Here is a 24,403-nt window from a genome sequence, read left to right as displayed (position 1 = left end):
TTCCCTTCGCTTATTGTGAAAGAATATGGCATCTCAGATTTGATCAAACCCTGACAAGGACTGCACAAATATTAAATTTCCACCCTACGGCCAAGTAGAAAGCAAATAGCTCTTTGCGTTACTATTTTTTTCAAATGGTGAAACTCTTGGGGAGGGAGGGAACACTTTGCTGTACTTATTAAAATTGATAACACAACCTCCATATCCTTAGGCTGACTAATGATACCCTGGTCTTTTGTTCCACATGCTAATTTTACTTGCCTCACGCTGGTCACTAGCAGATGGTCTTGTACTTAAATCACGTTAGTGGCTGATAGGAAGTAAAGGATCATTAAATTATTAACATCTCTATTGTTTTCAGTAAACTGCAGAGGATTTTTAGTATTTCTGTGATAGCTGACAAACAGTCTTCCTAACCTTCATTCCCATATATATTCCTAATACCATTGTTTTAAATGTTTTAAAGAATATGGTTAGCTGTGATATGCCACCGTGGAACAGAAGTGCATTTTTTTGATTCAAGCTTGTCTGCTTGAAAGGGATATTAATCTAAATGGTTTGGGTATTAAATCAATAAGAAGTCAAGGGAAGGTCCTCCAATTTAAATTGTGTTTACCAACTAATGTATTGGTTTTACCATTTAGTATCTAACCTGACATGAATTTGTCTGGCAGACAAATAGATTGAAGCATGCAAATTCTTCCCAGTACTGCTACTTTTTTTTATCCACGTTCGTACAAAATGTGGGACAACACCGCTGGGTTTATGTTCCAAGGAGGGTTCTCCTTATTTACTTTTATATTTGTTTCCCTCTTTCCTGCAGGGCAGGGTTCAGCTGGAGCAGGGCTCGCTCACAATAACGAATGTCAGCCTGTCAGACGCAGGCATGTATCAGTGTATAGCGGAAAACAGACACGGCATCATTTTTTCCAGTGCAGAACTGAGTGTCATAGGTAAGTTTACTTTCCTGAATGCTGCTAACATTCCAAAACCAGCAAAGCCTCAACTCAAGCTGGTTTTGTTGAGTTTCAGCATCTGAAGCAGAAATGCTGCTGAGGATCTTGGACAAGTTGTTGTTTTTAAGTAAGGCATGAAATGAAAACTTGAGCAAGTGCATAGACAGAGGACAGATTTTTTTGTTTTACATCATCCCATCTTTCCATATTCATCCAGGTGACTGAGCAAAGAGAGCTGCCTAGTTCACTCAGCCTCTTGCTACTTGGAAGCGTGTTATGGGGAAGCTTGAGCATTGCCCCAGTTCAGAGCACACTGGACAGTAACTGCCTGCTCAGAAGCTGCAGAGACTGACTCTCGTGAGGAAATGTTGAGAAACCACCCGTCTGAGTAAACCTTTCACCATTCAAATGACAATCATAATGCTCCTGTCCCAAACCCTCACCAAGAAAACCAACTTCTGCCCCACCTTTTTTGTGTAGACCTGCTCTACTTGTCCCAGTCAACATCAGGAAGGCTTCTGTGAATCCAGGTGGTTAAATAACTGACAGGAAGGAGGAAAGATTACAGAGCTAGACTGTTCTCGGTGGTGCGCAGTGTCAGAAGAGGCTGTGGGCCACCATGAGGGTGGTTGAGCACTAGAAGAGGTTGGCCAGAGAAATTGTGTCATCTCCGTCCTGCAAGAAACTCAACACTCAACTGCACGTGACCGCAGGCAACCTGCTGTAGCTGCCCCTGCTTGAGCAGAAGTGGGACAGGACCATCTCCAGAGGTGCCTGCCAGCCTCAGCTGACCTGAGTCTGTACCTTGCTCACAAACATTGCACTTGTATGGATGGCAGGCCTGGGAACCGATATGTTAGCATAGATCTGTAGTTTCAAAGGGTTAAATAGAATTCATGATTACAAAATAGTGATTTAGTTGTTTTCAAAGGAAATGTTCAATAGCATCATTCCCTGCTTTATCTTGATGAACAAAGCATGAGGTCTTTTCTGATTATGGCATTTTCAATATCGGTCATTTTTTATCAGCAGCAATAAATGCCTGCATAGAAAAAAAAATTCATTTGAAAGGTAGTCATTGTTGCTGTTCAAGAAAAGTACAATAATGCTCAATAAATTAGACTTCACAGTGCTAAGATTTATTGGACCTGTTACTGCATGAAGGAAATCGAAATAAACCCACTGATGCTTTTCCTGCCTCTTCAAAACCCTGGTAAAAATCAGCCATTGGGAGGAAGGCAGGTCTTCCCAGAAGACAGGGGCTTAGCCCTTGTTGGTGGGCATCTCCAGTGCCTCCCCATGCCTGGCAGCACCCATGGGCCAACCTCCTGTCTGCACAAAAAGCAAAGACCTTGAAGAACCTGCGCCTGAAGAACTGCTGGAGAACTTGTATTTGGCTGACTCCTCATTTGAATTATACAATCTTCCTTTTGTATGTCAGGTGAAAAGTGCCAGGATGGTGTGCTGCAGATTAATATATATGGATCTGTGGTTTAATTTGGGATATTTTTAAAGAAAAACAGTATGTTTTCCTTTTCACTAGAATTTTCAAATGAGGTCAATATTCTGAGCTCTCACTGAGTAATGTTAGCTTTTAAACAGATCTTTCTGAGTATAAAAATGGTTATTTCAAAAAGTCCTAAAGTTAAGCACTTGAAATTATTAAACACCACTAATAGCAAGTGAGACTTATAGCAAAATTAAGTGAGAAAGATAAATGGAAGACTACAGGCAGAGCTTTTCTCAGAGTGATTCTTTATTAGTGTTGCCAATTATTTTGCTTGGAGTCTTCAGTTAAAACCAGGTTCCTGTTGTGCTGGACATTGTAAGGATGTGTACTAAGATGAAGTCATTGCCTTAAAGAGTTTTCAAGCTTGCTTTTTTTTTTTTTAATTTCAAAAGGAAGGATGAGCTTAAAATTAAAAAAAAAAAAAAAAAGTAATTAAAATCCTCATTTTGCAAACAAGATGTGAAGAAATTAAATGCATTACTCATAAAGTGGCACAGGGAAGCTGTAGTAGTGCTGAGACCTGAGCCCAGAGTTTCTAAATGTCAGATGACAACATTTTGAATGTCACAGAATAAAACCCATGTCATGCAACTCCTGTACCTCATGCAGGACCAAAAAGGAAACAGCAAATTACTTGCAAAAAGCCCAGTCTAATCTGTTCATTACAGAGATGGAAATAACACGATTATTCAAAAATCTATTTTCCCATAAATTTTGGACAATTATCTGAGAAATTATTTCCAGGAGTGATAATGAATTTCTTATAATAATACAATAAAAATAATAATCCACCTGGTTCTGACTGCATTGGTGGGAAGTCATCCTCAGGATGCTTCCTTTAATTTTGAAACATTTTCCATAGCCCATGCTGGTTTTCAGATGACTCTTTTATAGTCTTTGATAACATACATGTTTTCCTTTGTGTTAAAATGAAGTCAGTTGTCAAAGATTAGACATAGAAGACAAGACAGCTCAGCAATTAGTGAACTCTGATTCCCAAAAGTGGAAGCCGAGAACTATTTGATCATAAATCCCATCCCATTAGCCATGTAGAATTATATTTTATTCAACTCTTTTTGCAGCAGGAATGATATCTGAAAGAATTAGGGAAGATGGGGTTCCCTAAGAAAAATGAATTTGCTTTGTGTATCGCATGGCGGGTTTTTCTCTCCCAGCTGCTTCAGGTGAGCTTTAGATCATTTTATGGAGCATCAAGCAGATGCAACACATGGTAATCTAAACTCTCACCTTCCAGAGTACAGCAAAAAAAGTAAGTTAAGGAAAATGCTGCAATTTGGGGGGATATAGGGATGGGGCAGGAGTCACTGATGCAGGCACACAGCAGGCAAAGAGGATGGAGAGAATTAGAGGGGACTGGGCAGATTTTGCCACCAATAATCTGTCAGAAGATAAACTCCTGGTAGCAAAGACATAGCAACAGGGCAAGAGTTGTTCATAAAACCCTTGAGCTGCCTCACCTATCTACTTTGAGCTTTATGTATTGAAAAAAATTAGTTGTCGCACTGAATATAAATAAAACCTTCTTGTTGTCTGTGGGGAATTCACTCCCAGAGTCAGTTTAGAGGCAGCCGCCTCAAAGCTCTGCCTGTCATCAGATCCCATCAAATAAATCATTAAAAATCCTTTGAAGCAGGAATCAGAAGCCAAACCATCTCCTCCCTCCCAGGCCTTCCTTACAACCAGGCTGCAGACTGTCTGCAGGGCTTTGGTGTTTGCTTCAATGAATATCTTACTGTTTGTCACAAAACAGAGGAGTGTGCCCTGGGGGGACTAAAAAAGATGATTCAAGAGTATTTTGTTCCCTGGTGGCTACTTAAGGCTTGCTTTGTTTTGCTTGGTTCAAGACCTGGCCATGTCAAGGTCTCCCACCTTTACAGCATGAAAATAAAAGACCCTATTTATGCAAAAATTGTGAGTACAAAGCATAAAAACGTCAACTTTTCTGGAAATACTAATATTTCTGATTAATTATACGGACTCTGTGACAATTTTTCTGTATGCTGTTGCTCTGCACGTAGCAATGTTTGGCAAAATGATGAACACGCTGTTACGACACCAAAAAGGAAATACATTGTACAGTTCATGCACGTGTAGTTCTTATGGGTACTACCGTGAATAAGATGTGTGTGACACTGAGTTTCTACAGCCTGTCAAGGTTACTGGTTTCTGAGGTTTATAGCTGAACAGGCATTTCTAAACAAGTAAAGAACTGAAGCATTCAGGTGTCTGTTTGCCCCTTCTGTACGTGCATATATTTCGTAAAGCCAGATCATTTAGGAATTGCCAGGTGAGAAGCAGCCCTGGAATATCATAATGTTCCAAAGACCCTGACTTTGTTTTTTCCAGAGGGAATTCTGATCTGTTTTGTGTTTTGTTTTGTTTTTCTTTCAGCTATCGGTCCAGACTTTTCCAAAACACTCTTGAAAAAGTTAACTCTTGTTAAAGTGGGTGGTGAAGTAATCATTGAGTGTAAGCCGAAAGCTTCCCCCAGACCTACTTATTCTTGGAAGAAAGGAAAAGACATCCTAAGAGAAAATGAGAGGTAATGTCTTAAAGTAACCATTTCTTTCATTAGCTTGCTCCAACCCAGGGGCTATCAGCAATGAAAGCTAAATTTGTCATTAATAGCTTCCCAGAATTGACTTGCAAATAAATGTGAAAACAGCTAGTGTTCAGTCTCAAGGAGCTGCGGGTGAGGTTTCTATTCCCTTTGTGTTCACCCCAGTCTCTGTGTGCTATTAAAGCATCCCTGCCCAAAAGCTGATAAAGATACATTCTAAGAAGCAAATATTTTGCCTCTGCATTGCTCTGAATAGCCATTGTTTTTCAAAAAATTTCCCAGGAGATAAAACTCTCTGCTGCAAATTACACTGCTCCAGTACATTACTCAATGTCCCACAAACAGGAATTGTTTGAAGTCAGTAATTAATTTGGCAGTCCTAAGGCCTGACTTGATACGGCTTTTTCAGACTGGCCAAGTAATTTTTTTTCTAATTCAAAAGGAAAGCATTAATAGGAAGAAGGAACATACCTTTTAAATTCATGTGCATGGTTTTGCAGTGATTCATTGTTGACTGTGTATAGGTGCAGTTGTGCTACCTGTCCCACTTGTGTAGCACCTGAGAGCAGGACCTGGAGAGGTCTCTGTCCTTGACAGTCCTCCAAAATATGATGAGCCATTAGGATTGATGGGAAAAATTCTGTCCTATTAGTAAATGTTAAAAAGCCAGAAATTACATTAAATTGTTATTTTCAAAAGATTAAACCTGTCGTATCTATTCTTTTGTCTTGGAAAGTCTAGTCTTGTTCCATCTTGCCTGCCCGTAATGTATGTTGAAATATATACTATAGTGATGTATACGACTATGTGAAAAGCTATTGTTAATTTAGAACCCAATGCGTAAAGTAATGAACAACCTATTTCTGACTGATTTAGTTCCTATTACCTGGTCTTTACAAAGCTATTGTCTATGGACTGTTCAACTTCGTCACTTGGGATAGAAGAGTTGGGTGATCAATTACACAGAGCTTTCTCTAGCAGCCAGGGTACAAAGCTGTGCAAGGTCACAGTTATAATAGATCAAGGTATATTGATTTTTAAAACTGAAAAAACTTGTTCTACTGGTGAAAATTGTTCAAAGGATGGGAAGTATTAAGTACTTGAAGTTTTGGCCTGTCAGGCCCATGAGTTCCTATCTATCTCTCCATGCTTACTGGCACAGTTTGTAGCTGAAATGAGCTGTTTTCTCTGATGCTGTCCTCCTAGACACAGCACAGTTCTTTCTCTTCATTTTAATTTAAGAGCAAGAGAGGAAGCATTAGTTTATTTGAGCAAGGGCTTAGAAAAGTAAAGAAATGTGAATTACTGTGCTTCTTGCTTGGTCACTGCTGTGCAATGCTGACAACAAAGTTATTTTTGTTGGGGTTTTTTTGCACTACTCTCTCGTCTGCAAACTTACCTAAGTTGGAGGCTGTAATATAGCAGAAACCCCTGGATCCTGATTTCCCAAAGAATCTGGTTCATGCACTGGTAACACAAGGCTAGGTGGTAGGTCAAGTTGCCTATGTGTTTACTTCCAAACAACTTTAGAACTGGTTATTTGAACTGGCTGTAGATGTTTCAGCTGGTTTCCACCAAGGTCAAAAGAGGAAGAGATACAACTCAAAAATGGCAGGTTTCTTCAAAGCCTTGTGAAAATAGGCAACTGGGAAAAGGAGACACGATTTTTTCCCCTCAGGGAAACCCAGTCACCTGAAGTCGTGCCATTGTAGACACAAGGGACTCCATACCAGAGCAGCCATGAAGGGTGAGCATATCTGTGTGAGTAGTGTAAGGCTGTACCTACAGCGTGTTTCTGACCAACCTTCTCCTGAGACACAGAGGCAGGTGTAGTCATAAAAACTTGTGAAATCTTATATACCTTGCTGGTATATAGTCCCCATGCCCAGGCAGATGTTAAGCAGTTGCTGGGAGTGTGGGTTGTGGCTACAAGTCCTCTGAGCATAACTCAGTGTTGAACTCAAACACAAACCACATCAAGGCTGAGATGATGGTGCTCATGGCCGTGGCAGGTTCACTGCTGTGCTCCTGCCAAGCACACTGTGCCAGGACCAGGAGTCTCTCACTCAAGCACCAAGCCCTGGATGGGAAACTAGACATAAAATGTTCCCAAGCAGGTGTGAAATTTTCTCCTACTTCAGCGCAGGCATTTTCTGCCAGCCAGATCATCCAGTGGGGCCTATCTGGCAAAATGTCTTAATGAACACCGCTCCATTGACTTGGCAGTTGGACCTATTTAGTTCTTATATGCAGTTGATTGTATCTCCCATGGGGTCGAGGGTATTGAATCCTTGCCATCACCTTTGTTAACGACACCATCCCTGCAGTCTGTACCTGGAAACTATGTCAAATGTGTAATTAGGAATTTATATCGTCTTAGATGACTGTGGCATCGCTTATCAGCACTGTCTGACTTCACAGGTAGGAGAGGCCAAGTGCCTGATCCTCTGCTTAGGGTTGCTGTGTTTCTGGTTTCTTCAGTTGCTGAAATGTTTTCTCCTCTTCCCTGCTGTCCTGGGGGACAGCAGCATTGACTAGAGTCCAGTCCTTGTACCTCCTTACACCCACTCTAATGTGTGGGCTTCAAACAAGAATGTTCTTGGTGGTTGAAAAAAATCTGTTGAAATATAGAAAGATGTCAGGAAAAGCTGTTGCTGAAATCTCATCATCTAGGGCAGCAAACAGAACTTTGAGACAGGCAGGGGAGAAGAAACCTAAATGAAATCTCTGACATTAAAGAGTCCTTCGAGTTTCAGAGGCACCTGAACATCTGGATAGTTCACCAAACTGAACCTGATCATGTGAAGGTTAATCAATATAGATGGTCCTTCCAATTCTAGGTGGAGTTAAAAGCAACATTAATGTGTCAGTCCTTGCTTTGAATTCTGATGTACAGCCTAGTGGTACCATGGCAATGGCTCAACCATTTCTCCTGGGGCTCTTGTGACTTTGCAGATGGAGTGTAGTGTTAGGGAGTCCTTGCTGGAGACAGAAATAGTGTGTAACAGGTTTTGCTGCTGGGACTCCTACTCTGGCAGCTACTGCCTCCCGGGAGGCAAAACTAAGTGTATTGTTCAATGTTTGCCCAGAGGGAAGAGACTACCATGGAAAAAAAAAGAGCTTTATTTGGTTTAGTTTCATATTCTTCTCTGGAGGCTAAGGCAGTGAATGAATAATCTGCCCTGAAGGTATCTCTTACTGGTGGTTAAGGACTGTACAATTGTGTTATTAGGAATTCTGCCCTGGGGTACAATTACATTATTGCAGTCATTAAAGGCAGTCCATCTCCATAATAATGGAAATCCTGCCTTGGAGGCTTAACTGAGTCAAAATAATGTTCATAGCCTGACTCCAGAAGGTAAATTTTATATAGAAGCATCTATAGCACAGATATAGATATATTGCAAATGCTGCTTGGAAACAAAGGCTATTTCTATATGGGTAGAGATACAGAGATAATTTTCTGTCCTTAATCTTCCCTTCTCATTTCAGTGCAAAATGGCTGTCATACTCTGTGAGAAAGGTCTTCAGTCCTACTAATGCCACTCTGTACAAAGTAAGAGCAGGTGAGACTGCTGCCTGCCACCATATCTCCCACCTTCCACGCCACCGGGACAGGAGACAGAACTAAAATACATTGACCCTCTGGCAAACCCTCTCTCAGGAGCACGAGATACCTTTTAGATAGAAATGGTCATCATAAAGCTGTGCAGGCTATGTCATCAGAGAGAGAGTAGCATACAAATAGTGTTTGGGACCCACTTGCCCCAGTACGCTCCTCAGGCAGAAGTCATTTTAGCCTTTTAATATACACTGTTGTGCTAATAAGCTGGAAGTTTGAGACGTTTGTCAAGACCTGCAGCTGGTAGAGAATTGTTCCAGAAGCCAAAAAGGGCTGGGAGCTCAAGGTGGAAATGGTGTCTTCTGGTCATTGCAAAACTGCAATGTGTCTTTGGGACATGTCAGATTGTTCTTCAGACAGAAATATTTGAGTTGAGTCCAGAATGTTTTTCACTTACCATTTGGTTCTCTTACATTCCCAGATGTGTTTAGCATCTGATCTCTTTATTCTGACTCAACAATAGGAGAAAGGAGATTCTGGAGAGCTGGGATCTCATTACATAGTTTATTTTTTCTAATGTCCCAGCTATAACAGTGTGACTCAGAAGTGATGCTGGACTTAAGCCTATGAGGTCAAGATGGAAGAGTGTTACTGTCCAGCTGCCTGAGGACGGCAGACATTCAAAATCAAGCAGAAACTCCTTGAGTGGGGAGCATGCAGAATGTAGAAGACAGAACACATTTTTTTATTTAAATCTCAGTGGTATAATTTTATGTCTTCATTCCTGTGATTTTATGAAATGACATAGTCGGTGTCAATTAAGTTTTTGAATAGAAAATATATAGCATGTATGGCATTGTATACGTAGGGTGTAGGCATCATACAGGAATTCTGTACAGACATGTGGTCTTCTGCAATTACTATGCCATGTGAAAGACAGATGATTCAAACTGTGCATATACTTTGCTCCAAAGCTGTCTCAGAAACCAAATCAATCATTCCTACATATTAGTGGGAGTTACAGAGGTAGAGGATAATTTTATGTGAGATTTACCAATATAAAACAGAAATCCATAGTTATCCACAAGTCTGGAAAAGTTTCCATTGATTGATGGCCCGTGTATAACACTGAAGTGAATGAAAGCAAGTCCTTAATGGGGAGTCTTTCCTTTAAACTTCTGAACTCCTAAAGCCAAGCATCCTCCAGTCCACAGGATTTCCTATTTGTGACAATTATTTCCTGGCATTACATTGTACATATTACGAATTGACAGGAGTAGGAGGGGAAGTCACAGTAGTCAGATTGTTCTTGCAGGATTTTGTTAATCCTCTCATTATAATGCAATTACATCTAATGCCACAACATTAGATAAATTCGTTACTTACACTAGTGTTTTAAACCCTTTATTTTCAGGTGATCTTATCACATAAACCTTTCCATGTCTTCGTAATTACAGCATGACTCCCACGGAGAACTGCACTTGCTTGCAAGTGTGAATGGTTCATCCTCACAGCAGTGGAAATCAGAAGTCATTGTAGTCACCAGCTCGTTCATTCAGATTTTGTGGGTGCAGGAGGGAGAATCAGGCTGTGTGTGATTAGAGACAAATCCTGGAGCTGTGCAGAGCAGTGCCAGCTGAAATTTAAATAAGCCTCTGTTACAGCTGCTCCCATGCTCCAAACTGTTGGAGGAATGTCCTGCAATAGAACACTAATTCTCTTTGAACTGTAGATCAGGAAGCATTTTTTAAATGATTTAAAGCAATTAATTCACCAGTTAATTTAAACCAGGTAATTTTAAAACAATTAAATCTCCTTTAATTTTGATGTTATTTTCCACAGCCCACAAAAAAATGAAGTTGCAGCTTAACAAATCTGCGCATGTAGGTATGCAGCATCCAAGGATTTGGCCATAGGATTCCTGTTAGAGCTGAGACTGATCCTGTGATCTGCACCCACAGACTGGGGCATTTCGTTAGTTGGCTGCCCAGATTAATAACTTACCACCCAAGACCATTTTGTTAGTGTATCTTAAGAAAATTTGCATGGAATTGGTCAAGGGATATATTTTGCTGTTGGCATGGAATAATTTTACTGGAGTAGTGCTAGAAGGGCTTGCTAGGTGCTGATTTGTAATGCAAGATTCACATCACTTTTTTTTCCCAAGTCTTTCCTCTTTTCTCAGGTGCTTCATTTTGACTTACAGAAATTACTTTAATTTGCGTGCAATAATGGTAATAATTACACTTATTTATTTCAGAGTGTTTCATTTTGTATATCAGTCTGTCAGAGAGACATAATGTCATTTTCCAGAACTGTTTATATGGTTCAAGAGCAGATGAGGGAGATGTCATGTTTTGGTCTCTGCCTACCATGGCTTCCTGCTGTGCTCATTCTTCCTTGCTCCCCAAGCATAGACTACACAGAAGAAAACCAAGACAGAGTTGATTTAGGGAAATCCTATATTTCTGCCAGTCTTGTGGTTTGTTACCAGCCGCCCACCAATGTGGTGGTTACCCGAAGCACAGGGACAGGCTGTGGTACTGCAGTGGGGTGAAATGTTTAAGTTTGGTCCAGTATGGCACTGTGTTGGAGAGCCCTGCTCCGGGGTGCTTTTGGCATTGCTGCAAGGAGGGCAGTGGGGCCAGCAGTGTTGTCAGCTGTCTCATGCACTAGGTAAGAGCTTGCACACATCAAAATCTAATGTGTATTCCCTTGAAACAGTGAATGTTTAAAATACACCCACAATGGTCTTCATTCCGAATGTTCTCCTACAGTTATTGGAAGACACATTTACCCTGCTACCAGACATGTACTCAGTCCAGGACAGAAGAATAATTGTACTTTTAAGCCCCAAAACAAATTGCTCTTCTCCTTTTCTCGTTCATGTAAAGCCCTTACATCATTAGAGCTGTTTCTTTTCTATGAATATACAGTGCATGCATTGTTTATACAGTTTAATTGTAAGGAAGGAAATTCATAAAAAAACAAATGATGTTCTGTGCTGGTAGCAAAGAATATGAAAGTGTCCAATTAAACAGCCACTCACTAGGACTTGTATAATAACAACATCTGTTATCTTAATTAAACAAGTTTCTGCATAAAGGGACCCTCATAGTGCACTTTGTTAGAGCAGGATCTGACCTAGATACTCCAGGCACACTCACTCTCTTCATGGAAATTTTCCCAGTTGGTCCCATTATCTTGCATTCTTGACAAGCTTCATGATGTATGAGCGCACTCTTGCACACACAAAGCCACACTGCTTAAAGCAGGAGGATTTTTAATTTTTTTTTTTTAGCTGAAAACCAATAAAAGCACAGAAATGCAGCATATAGTGACATTTACCCGCCAAGTTCAGTCCCAGCAACATTTGGAAGTGTAAAGAGTGCCCAGCTAACTTGGACCTTGTCAAATCATGTTCAGGAGAGAGAACCACACTTGCAGAAAGTGCTCACGATTCATTTTCAAAAGTGGTTTATGTGCTTCAGGGTTTAAGTAATTTAGATCCAGATTCTTCCAGAGATTTCATTGCTGTTCTCCACTGTAGCCTAGAGTCAGAGACAATCTAGAAGGGTAAATTCAGTTTTAAAAGTCCTGGTGCCCTGGTGGCTTCTAAAAAGAATATGAGGATTTGCAAGACTGGGAAGGAGCAGTGGGAGTTTGATGAGGGCTTGGGTTTTTGTACCCATCTGCAAACAAACCAAACCAACCAAACAAATGAAAAACCAACAACAAACAGACTCCCCCGAAATCCCAGCCTCGTCAGAAGGAGATGTCTGCTGCTTGGAGCTGTTCTCGGGGCTGTAGGATACCAGGCAGCTGTAGCCAAAAAGACTCTTGGCTTTTCTCTTATTCCTTCAGTGTGTCTTGAGCTTAAAAAGTTGTGTAGATTCCAATTTTTTGTTTGTTGCCTCAGACTTCCTAATTGGTTGTTAATGACTTTAAACAGCCAGAAAGAAAATGGCAATAGGACAGACAGCACATCTTTCTCAGTCTGGTGCCAGGGTATAAACCATGTTAATATTGTTATACTGATTACTTGAAAGATGAATTGTCAGCAGTAGCTTTTGGACACACAGTCTAGTGACACCTTAGGAGAAAATAAAACCTCAAAGGATGCTTCCTATCATTGTTTTGCATTAATTGTGTTGACTGTCTTCCTTTTTTTAAATGATGCACCTGTGCAATTTCTCTAAGACAGACAGGTAACCAAACCATCAATAACTTGTCAAGTTTTCATTACATCCTGCCTAGGCAAAATGAAAAATGACACCCTACAAATAGCTTTTTGAAGTTTGAATCGACAATGCAGCATTCGTCTTAGTTTTGAAAGACAATGGCAGAAGATGGCTCTACTTCATTGGAACATCTGAAATAACTGCCATGTCAACCTTAACGAATTTTCTGCAAAAAGAGAACTAAAATGAACCAAGAAACTGCTTGATTCAATGGTCAGAGGTATTGGAAAGCAGCCATCCTAGGCTTGATGGCCTTGTGTTCATGGACTGTTTGTCTCTTGGCAGAAGCTGTGTTGTTCTGTTGTTCACAGTGTGTTTTAGCTTAAGCCCGTGGTGGCTGTGGATCTGTCAACTCAGCAGAAAATACCTGTAGTTTAGTGTGTGCTAACACTAAAAACCACTGTTTGTGTGATCTGAAATTCATTGGTGAAAACCAGTCAGTTTTGCCATAGTTCTCTTTAGGAGTAGGTCATTAACTTTGCATTACTTCTTAAAGATAGTTACATGGACCTGTTTTCTTTGTGTGAATCTACCAAAGCTAATATATCCTGTTGCCTTTGTAGTTTGAGATATCTATCCTATGCTTGTACGTGTAACCACATAAATGGTCTCTCCACAAAGCTTAGCTGTCCATCTGTTATGCTGTAGCAGCTTTCTGACGATTGATCCTTTCTTCAACATTAATATTAAGTCGGCAACTGTAGTTCATTCTTGCATTGTCTTTTCCTTCTGTTTCAGAGCAAATATTTCTAGCAAAAGGTTACTTGAGAAGGGTTAGAGATTTATTTAGAATCCAGATTCAGTGCTGGTTTATTTTGTTTGTATGTATAAAGTAATTATGTTGATCTCTGAAATTTGCACACTCTTTTATCTGCTCCTGTAGAGCTGGGAAATTATTTCCTATAACCAGCCATAAGTTGTTGTTGAGCATACCTGAGATGCTGATGAACGTCATCCCAACCTATGCCGAGTGCTGGTGTTCCACAAATGAGACTCTCTCTCACACCTTGACACAGTCTCCTGTAAAACATCAGCAATCTATTCCTGTTTTCCCAGCAAATTATTTTCACTGTGGAGTTATTGTAGTAGTCAGGGATACACATGTAGGACATCATTGTTACTACTGCTGCTGCTGGAATGAGCTTGCGACCACAACCCAGCCGTGGTTTGACCCAACTTGCAGTGCCGCTGTGACCCGAGGTACCTACAAAAGTCAATGGGCTTGTGTGTTACTTTTAAAAGTAGAGCTCTGCTTGCAGAGGCGGGCAAAGGGAGAGGATGAAGCATCCAGAGAGCCCCATCTCAGTGCCATCACAACTCCAGAGCACAGTAAGACATGTCCTGTGTTTATACACCCTCAACAGAAATGCTGTCACTCGCTGTGTGCTGTTAAACAGCTGCTGCTTTTCCTGCTTGAGGTGTCTCATCTTATGATTATTAAATTCATCTCTAGGTACCATGCATACCACTACAAATTATTTCTCCCTTTCTGTAAAGATGCCCCAGGAAAGAGTGAGTTCCTCCCCGCGGTGCTGTTGTGTTGGAGGCGGCAGGATCTGGCTCCCAGCAGCGAGGCAGGTTTCTCTCCGTTGGCAGCATACGCTGCAGCCAGCGCTTTCAAAAATAAATGCCTGTAATTAGTCTCCTAAATGCAATTTGAGATTGATGTGTGGTTCATACTTGTTCTCCGATTGAAGAAAATAGTAATAATGATTTTAGTAAGTCGGTAGTGTTTTGAAGGAAAAAATTATTATCAAATATTTCTTCTCTTGGATATTTTCACAATTAAGAGCAAGAAGGTAATGATTTTACAGTCAGAGCCACAGTTTAAGAAACACATGTTTAACATCCAAGGAAATAATTATATGTCTATGGGGGAAAAAAGATTCCTAATGAACTTTTTAGACAACCTACCAGACTTGGTGATATTTTTGGTAATTATTTAAACATCATTTTTATGTGATATAAGTGTGTCCTTGGATCTTGCAAATCTATGTTATTGTCAGTTACAAGTGGAATGGATAATTTATCTTTGTACTGTGGGTATTTTTTATTGAAACGAGAGGAAAAGATGTTTTATCTTTGAAAGACTATGCCTTTGGGCTTCTATTCGGGTGGTATCAGCTGGAACAAATGCGCTGAGAACGCATTTACTGCTTCTGCTCTAATCTCACAAATGCTTCCAGAAATGGTTTGTGTCAGCAGCTGATGCACAGAAAATCTTGCATGGATTTTTTTTCTCATAAGAAAATAATTTTTATGAGCTTCAGTGGAGTTTCTTTGATGCTCATGTTCTCCAAACCTCTGAAGCTTTTACTGTAGGTGGTCGCTTATTCTTGTTGGGAAAGGAGTTGTTTTAGCCTTGCACGGGGCAGTTTGCAAGTGTACTTTGTCTCTTACCACTACCAGCAAGAGCTACTCCAGAGGAGAAGTCCTGGGATGGCCGGTACCCACCAGGAGCATCCCCATCCTCCACTGGGCTGTTGCAGCTCTCATGGTTTACGGCAAATGGCCAACTTAGTGTATGAAAATCAACCGAGAAGTCAAAGAACTGTGTCAAAAGGGCAGTTTCCCATGGGGAATGGTCTTCATTTCCCACCAAAATCAATGGAAAATTGGCTCTTTGCACCACTGGACCCTTCCAGACTCTCAGAATCTTCCCACATAGCTCAAATTATCATTGTCTCATGTTTAAGGAATAGAAGCTGTGAAATTGATCTTTCCTTTACTTTACTCAAATCTGCTTCCTCAAATATTTATTTTCATAGCCTGGTCTTTCTTACCGTATTTATTTTAATTTTCTGTTAGTGAAAAAAAAGAGCAGTAAGGGAGAGAAGGCAAAAGGCTTCTATTATTATTATTATTAATATTTGGAATTCACCACAACCTGCCCGTTTCCTTCAGGGTCCTTAGCATTGCCTGTGTTTGGTTTGGTTTGGTTTATTTTTAAGAAATATATTTTGTAGAGAAGCCATTCTTAGGTAACCTGGTGATACTTTTATATTTGAATTCCTACTCTAGGAATCTTTAAACAATTTATGCGAAGTCTCTAATAGCTGTAAGTGCTCACTTCTTTCCCTCCCACCACCCCAGTCCTTTGGGATGAGGTTTTGTCAATTCCAGACTTGTCTTAAAATTTACAGGCTAAAGGGAGAATGATGACAAAACACAGCTTTTGTGTTTATAGTTATTAATATAGGCTGGACACAGTATGATTTATTTGGACTGCTCCATTATTGCAGATAATCAATTTGTTGAAAAAGAAAATTGTGGGAGAACTTAGGATGCCAGATCCATGACTGGTTTAAGCGGATATTGAATTCAGTGGAGTTACGTTGTTTGATGTTGCCAAAGGGGCCCCTACTATTTTCTCAAAAATATTTATGTAAGCAAAGTATGTTTATTTTTCTTTTTTTTCTCTCTCTCTAGAAAAATATTTACAATTTTTTATTATAATTGGAAAGAATTGCAGTTTATACTCTCCTCACCTTTAATTCTTCTTACTTAGCAAGCCTGTAAATGAAAAGCCTCAAAACACATTTACACACAACAGTTCACATCCCTGGAAGAAACGTTCTTAGTATTTTCTCGGAGATCAATACCGAGAAATCGCTAAGAAAAACAAGTGTAATACTCTGTAATTTTTTTTGTTGTAGCAAGGTTAAGAGCAGCTATTACCTAGAAACACCTTCCAAAAGATTTGTTTTAATTCTTTGTGCTCTCCTATTGTAGTCTCAGAGCACAGAAAATGCTACATGAAACTGTGCACTATGGATGTGTGGGTGCTGTTCCTCAGTGCCATCTCCAGCCCAGTGTTTTTGACTTGAACAAAATATAAATATTTTGGAGATTGAGAAGCAAACCCATGACCCCAGTAGCCCCACATAGTTGTGCCACACACAGCCTAAGAAGTTCAAACACTTCATCCTAAGGCTCTTTAGCTCCTTTTAAAATGCATCTCCGGCAAAGCACGTGGGAAATGTCTGAACTCAATGGAACACGATTTTACCTCAGTTTATTTTGAGCAAATATAGTTCTTACCTGAAAATTAATTATAGGTAGTTTACTGTTAAGAGACCTGCCAGTTGTCATGGATAAGGAAGGCCTTATCTAATGCCTGCTTTCACCAGGAGAAAGATATACACTAAATTAAATGGGCTTTGACTGAAGCTCTAAATTACCTCAGGCTTTTCTGTGAACCAAGAAAAGACAAGTAGTTATAGACCAATAAGTACCGAAGCAGCTGTAGGTAGTTTTCTAAATCAAAACTAGCAGATTCTGGACAAGAAGTTACATATGTGTAGAAGACTAACTGTGCAGTTTGAATGTCTACATTGGGGGTGAGTTTAGATGGGTGATCAAATGGAAACTGCTGTAATGCAGATCTAACCAACAGTATCATCCTGTGTTTCACTTGGAGTTATCCTCATGGCCGCTAAACATGGACCCAACTTGTCCTGTCTTCACTCATATTGCTGCCCTGACCATAGCCCTTGGGATGTGTTGATGTCCCACATTGGTGGCAGTGCAGACACTGGCCATTTCACACTCTTTTTCAGAAACATTTGGGCAAACAGCATGTGGGCAAAGCCCAAGCCTGGAAAGCCCTGGCTGCTTAAGGGGGAATGCTGAGCATTTTTGGCCAGTATTGAGGTCGGGTAGGAAGTCTCAGATGGTGTGATGAGGTGCTGGGTGGGGGTTAGGATCAACACCCTCCCCTCGTCCTCTCCTCCCAGCACACCAGGGATCACTGAGGGTGTTGAGTGAAACCCAAGAAGTTGGCTTTGCTGTCGACCTATAATTCAATGTGGATTAATGTCACAAGCAGAAAGCTCTGCCCTTATTGTTATTTATTTACACAACATAAATGTTATAGTCACATATGAAGACAGCATCCCAGGGTCACAGAAATTATTAGTTGTGGACCATGCTCTGAATCAGCCCGTACTTCAAGTGATCAGCAGGTACTCGTGAGCGGTGTCCCTGACTTCGGGGAGTGCTGTGCTTTGAGCAGTAAATCCGTCTCAGGCAAACCTGTGAGTGTTTCTAAATTTCACTGCATTTTCCTGAAATAGCCTAATGTGCAATACTGCTTTTATGAGATCATTTTAATAATCCCAGTCTCTGCTTCATTGCATGGGAAGCATTATTGAAAAGGTAATAAACTGCTACAAAGACACGTGATAGAAATAGAAATAATTTGATAAATAATGCAATTGCCTGGAATCATTTACATTTGCAGTAGAGTTGTGGCATGAAACTGAGTTGCTGTAAGGCTAAAAATTGCTCTAGGTATTCCTGCCTATGGATTGTGGGAAAAGGCTGAGCAAATATACCGCTGAGATTGCAGTCTGGTCTGTCTCTTCCTTTTGCTTTCTTCCTCTGTTTCCAACCCCCCCCCCAGCCCAAGCAAGGCTCTGGAGGATGGACAATAGGCCATTCATCATGTCAGCTGAAATACAGTGTTTTTTCACAGGTACATTTAGCCTAAATCCTCTCTCAGAAGACGGATTATCTCTTAGAAGAACTCTAGCACCACAGTCTCTTTTCAATAGCCACGTCAACCACTGCCACAAAGGCTGTACATGAAGGGATCAATGGTAGTTTTATCTCAAATTGCACTCAGTGTGTGTTTCTTCCAACTGACATTCATTTAAATGCTTGCTCTAAGACATCTTTTCTCCTTGTAATAGAAAAAGGATTGGACATCTCAAGCATTGTTTCCTGGGGAAAAAAAAAAAAATTAAAATATTCACTTGGCTAAGCACGAAATATTTCAGATGTATGTGTTTAATCAACAGTGAAAGCAACTGTAGTTATGCTTGTATTTCATTAATGAAAATGCTAAAATTATCAGATAAGAAACAACATACCTTACTTCATTGCAGCAGTGCTAATAAAACTGTTTGAGAAAAAGAGAGGAAAAAAAAAAGAGTCGTCACTTTCTAATTATGAGCACTTTGCTCCAAAGAAGCATTGGAGCTCTAATCTGCAGTCCGGTAGTTGAGCTGCCCGCCTGCATGTGGTGTCCCTGGGGAAGACAACCGTGACCGTCACAACTGCCATATGCACTGCATCTGTGATCCATTCATATTCCGCACATTTCCATCTGCTGAACAGAAAAATAGGGGGCAAGCTGAGAAGAATATATTGAGGGATACCTGCAGTATCATCTGTCTGGTGCAGATCTTCTATCGATGATGTGCGTACTTTGCAAGTTAGAAAAAAATTTGCAATGGAAAGGTTAGAGCAAGGACCTGCTACTCATCCCTGCAAAAGCTTTCACCTGGCAACTACAAGATGCAGGTGAGGCTGAACAACCCCTGGCTCTGCCGTGCTGGTTCCTGGACCCACAGAGATTTCCTTTTAATTAAACAGAGCAAGATGTTACAGAACAGGCTGTAAGTCTGGGATTTTTAAGCAAGCATTTTGTCAAAGCATGAGGTCAAACCTGAGCAGCAGGTCGTAGGTGTGTTTTGGTAGATGCAAGTGATGCAGTCAGAAACCCAAAGGTCAGATTTCCTTGGAGCTGGGCTGGAGGTAATTACTGGCACTCAGTTTTATTATGCACTCTGGGAGTTTTGCAGTTTTCAGTCATCATTTATATTCCAAATCAGGTCATTTTCAGAAAGTCAATGATAAAACTCTACTGATCTCAGCAGGACATATTCTGTCTCTAAATGCATATGTTACTGACTGAGAAATATTTATCAGCTCCTGGGAATCCTGCCCAGCAGTGGGGAATGCTGCAGTGAGCTACACAAACCAGATCTATTGCACTCAGTTCAGGGTTGGAGGTAATGTGATGGGCAACTTAACAGATATGGCAGGTGTACCATAAGCTGAAAGGTAAGAACTAATAGATCCGACTGAAATGATTATGCACTGCTATTTCTCCTCATACTGCTCCAGGGCTGCCTGACCTCTTCTATCCGTCTCTGGTCAAGTTAGTGCTGCTGTATTGGTCTAGGTAGCCAGCCACCGTGATGTGGCCATGATGCCAAGGTGGGTCCTTTGGAATTCTTAACACACATATTCTTAACACACATATTTGGCATCCCTAAAGATGAATCCTTCTCCTTCATGTACTTTCAAGGTCCACACCAAGCAAACAGTCTTAAATGCTTTAAGACTCTTCCAGTCCTGCAGAGCTCACAAAGGGCAGCCACAGTTGTTGTTCTGCTGCAGAAACTGTGCATGTTGGTTTTGGAAAAGGTTTCTTTAGGGTAATGCAAAGTGTTCAGCTTGCAACTTTTCACATTTGCTGCTGCAGCGGCAAAAAAAAAATGGGCAAGGAAGGCTGGTGAGAAATGTTTTCGGCATTTTTAAAGGTCCTTTGTCCCCAGAAGAGTTTTGATCAAAACACTGACAAGGTCAGCTCTTCCTGAGGTAGAACCCAATGCTTTGGTTTAGGAAACAAATGACCCTTTTATCTCCTAAATTCAGATGTGTCTCTGCTCTCTGTGGACCTGAAATCTCAGTTGACAACACAGACCAACAGATTCTCGCTTACAAACACTATGTTTAAAATAGATGATCTTTCTTTATATAAGGATGCTAACCTACCTTCTATCATCTCTTTTTTTCAAATGGATATTTTTATCTTCTTTGATTTTCTCTGATATTAGTAATGACCACGAGCCAGATTATCAGTAGAGCAGTTGCATTAACCTGTTTAAGAAAAGAAAAGACTTACATCTTTAGTTTTTGTTACCACTGTTGTTGTTAGTGGTGACGGGGAACCCAGAACATCCAATAGCAAGTCAGGAGCTCATTTTTGGGTTTGCAGTGGTTTAAAGAGGTGCATACCCAGAAACCAGCACTCTGTTCCGAAGTAATACACATGTTTATTGGAATGTGGTTTATTTTTATGTCTTCCTAGGCATCTTACTAGAAAAATTTTTGGAGATCTATTTCAGCAGAGGAAGAAAGCATACCGAACAGCGCGTCATTTAATTTGAACTTTGTGTCTTGAAAAAACTTCTTCAACCAAACTGCTAATAGTGGTTGATGAAGGGATGTTTGCTCCCAAGCCAATTAGCAGTTTGAGAACCCTCAGTGGCCTGAAATGACCCCATCCTCTCGTTTAATGCAGATATGTCTACAAAGAACAGTTGTGAATAAGCAAAATCAGTGAAAGCTCTTCCTACTTTCTCAACTAACTGTAAGAAATTTCAAAGTGTTAAAATAATTACTCGTTAACTTCTAACACATTGAATTCAAATTAGAGGACAAAACATTCAGTGTAGAAAAGCACCTTCAGCAAAAAGAACCACATAACCATAAGACCTCCTAATCAATGAATCACAGTAAGGTTTTAATGGTCTGGTTTATTTTAAAAAAAATCAGTTCACTTGCACAACTATTGGTCAATTTTAATGCTGGTCATTTACAAGAGTGTGCAGGAAATTAGATACCAGATGAAAATTAAACATGCCTGGAGCTTCTCTGGGGAAGGACTTTGAAGAACTCGATGCAAGTCCCACCTGAACCCTCTGCAGCATATTACCAGGGTTAAAGGATATCTTTGTGCTCAAATTGTAAAGCCAGCCAGCCGTAGCTTTCAGCTTAGAAATTGAATGAGATAAAGACAGCACTAACTCCGTGAGATGTGCCAAAGCCAATGGCGGATTCACTGTCCTTATCCAAAGGTCGTCTCGAGTGATTGAGTCCACATTAACTACAAACTAATTTTGCACTGGAAATAAAGACAACTTAGAAGGAAACCAATAGCATGAGGAAGACAAAGACAGAAAAGGCATTAGAATTTGAAATTAAACCTAGCTTCATCAACAGATACAATTAAAATGATCCATGGAAGAAATTATCCAGCAAATAGGTTCCAACCATATAGCTAAAAGTAAAATATAAATAAATAAAAATAAAATCTCAACTGTACAAAAATAGCCTAAAACATTACTTTTTGCTGGATTTCTTGGGATGGCAAAAATGCTGAAGGAGTGAGTGCAGAGCCTGGCACAGGCAGTGCTGGAGCCACATGGTCCTTCTTGAGCTGGAGCATGTTGCTGAGCTTGTTTTGTTGTTTATATTGATTTGAATTTTAATGCATGCCAAGGGCACCTTCATCTTTCAGAAAAGCACCGTTCTTTTCAAAGACCTGAAGTTGATAAGAGCAGTTAAATAATTCCTTGGGAGATTCTAGTGCTGCCTCTGCACAGGCTCTGGCACTGGAGACCAGTGTGGCAAGTCCTGTGCTCCAGTGCACATTTAATGTAATACGTACATTGATTTGTGCCAACATAGTTGTGAAGATAAGAGACAAGTAGCTATATACTACTCTCTTCCAATTATTGAGCTGCAACAAGGGCTACAGAAGCAAATATATGGCACTGGACTCCTGCAAAAATAAATTACAATAGTGTGTGTTACTGACTGCAACAATTTGGAGACCTATAAGCTAGTTGAGAAACTTCTATTAATATTACTGCTATTGATGTGTGAATATAACCTCTGTCCCTGGTCTCTGCCAGCTGACCTGCATGTTGTTGTGCTGCTGCAAGAGCAGGTCAGGGAGAGGGTAGCCAACATGGAGATTTGGTGGCTTCTCAGGTGAGAAGTACGTCTGCACCGGTGCAGGTATTGTTTGCTAAGTTTCTTTCCGCCTGATTTCCCAGTGAAGTTGCGTAGAGCTTGATTGGTGTTAAGGATGCAAGAAGGCTTCTTCATTTTCTTTCAAATTAGCTAAATTGGGAAATAATTGAGCAGGAGAAGGCAGGAATTAATACAAGAGTTTTCAATGTAGGTCTGAAAGGGGAGAAAGCAGATTGTGCCGCAAAATATGATACTGAAGCAGACAACCAAGTATTTTGCTAAAAGAGGTAGTATTAGGCTGGGGAAAAGATTTTTCTGGAGTGTCCTTAGATTATGCCTCCGTGAGACACAGGTCATTCATGCTTTGATGGGATTTGCTGGGCAGGATCAGGTTTTCTGTTTTAATTGAAAATGGATCAGGAGACAAAGTTAATTGGGAGCACGAGGAAAGCCTCAAGTGCAGCCCTTGTGCACAAGGAGGAGCCAGGGATCACCCCAGGAATTAACCTGCCATCCTCTCCTGCATCCTGCCCTCCAAGAGACATGTACCACTGCAGATAACAACACCATTTTGATGGGAATACGTATGTGAGGAGAGGATGGGAATGAAATAGTGTGTTGGTTGGTTTTTTGTTGTGTTGGTTTTTGGTTGTTTTTTTTTTCCAACTTGCCATGCAACTGTAGTTAAGCCCCATGGGCTGAGTTTTACTGCAGGCAGAGCAGTGGAATGTGCGGAGGGGAAACTTGGCAGCTTGGTACCCTTGCTGAAAAGCCATCAACCTTCTTGCAAAAAAGCAGCAATGAAACACCTGCTTCATTTCTTCTGTTCAACAGAAGCTTTTACATTGTTAAGCAGCAAGCGTGGAGATTTTTAGATGTAGCCCGTGTATCACGTGTTGCAAGGGTTGTCATGGTGAGTGCTGAATATCAAATACAGACATGTGTAAAACCTACACAAGCTGCTGGTGTGTAAGTTAAAGTTGCCCCTAAGTAAAGACGCAGAAACCTCATGTAAATGATGCATTCAGTATTTATGAATTACGTCCTGAGAGTTTTCTGTCAGCTAAACTCCCTCTGTAATGGGCAATGCACTGTCTGTTGTTCAAACCATCAATAATTAATGCAGACTCAGAAGAGTTTTACGTTAACTTAAAAAATACGTAACTTCTGTGTCTGCCATCTTTCCAGAATCACTGTTTTGGATGATGGGAGCCTCCGTATTGTCAACGTCACCAAATCCGATGCGGGAAGTTACACCTGTGTGGCAACAAACCACTTTGGGACAGCAAGCAGCACGGGCAGCTTGGTTGTGAAAGGTAATTGCAATTTTTGTTGCATGTGACTGATATTCCATTTTAGTATCTGATAGCATCCCAGGCATCTCCATGCATGCTGCCCCGTTCCCATTTGATGCTGATATAAATGTAGCCTTGGGGATTAAATCGTCTTTTGCATCTCAGAAACCTGATGATCCTTGTGGGTTGGAGACAACATTAACAGCAAGAAGGTGTCTGTGGTCACACGGACTGAGTGTGCTTGCAGCAAGTTAATGTGTTTGTTTTCATACGTAGTTTAAAATTATACTGCAAATGACACATGAATTGTAATACAAAGCCAGATCGCTTGTCTGTATCATTGTATGACTTGTTTCTAGCAATGGCCAGTAATCATGCATGAGAAATACTTGCTGTTGCTGCATCCAGCTGTGTCCTAAGATTCAGTTTAGAAAGGACTTGCATAACACCATGGTGTACGTGTGGAGAAGTGTTGCCCTCAGCATGCTGAGATTAGGTGATGTCCTTTAAAAACATCTCTTATCTAGTTAAACTTTATTTGTTCTTGTTATTCCTAAACTTCTATTATCTTTTTTAAGAACCTTCTGAACTCTTTAATACATCTTATCTTGTTGCAGAACGATGCAAGAGTTTCAGCCTTGCAATTCAATGTTATAGTTTTTTAAAAGATGCACAAACTCTGATTTAATTTCACTATTTCTTATCC

The 24,403-nt window shown here is 40.5% G+C and overlaps 1 protein-coding gene across 1 annotated transcript in view; it reads left to right on the top strand.

The window, feature by feature from the left end:
• LOC308043971 (contactin-4) overlaps positions 1-24,403 on the top strand; it is a gene marked incomplete at both ends in the record, with an annotated part of 157,556 nt that overhangs the window by 95,902 nt on the left and 37,251 nt on the right. The window contains 3 exons of the mRNA XM_080350395.1: positions 824-953; positions 4,879-5,029; positions 23,591-23,718. Of these exons, the coding sequence (XP_080206521.1) occupies positions 824-953; positions 4,879-5,029; positions 23,591-23,718 (409 nt within the window). The remainder of the gene's footprint in view (positions 1-823; positions 954-4,878; positions 5,030-23,590; positions 23,719-24,403) is intronic.

Source organism: Nesoenas mayeri (assembly GCF_963082525.1).
Source record: "Nesoenas mayeri genome assembly, chromosome: 10".
Taxonomy (NCBI): Eukaryota; Metazoa; Chordata; class Aves; order Columbiformes; family Columbidae; genus Nesoenas; species Nesoenas mayeri.
Note: the sequence above shows the minus strand (reverse complement) of the source record. Positions and strands in the feature narration are given on the sequence as shown.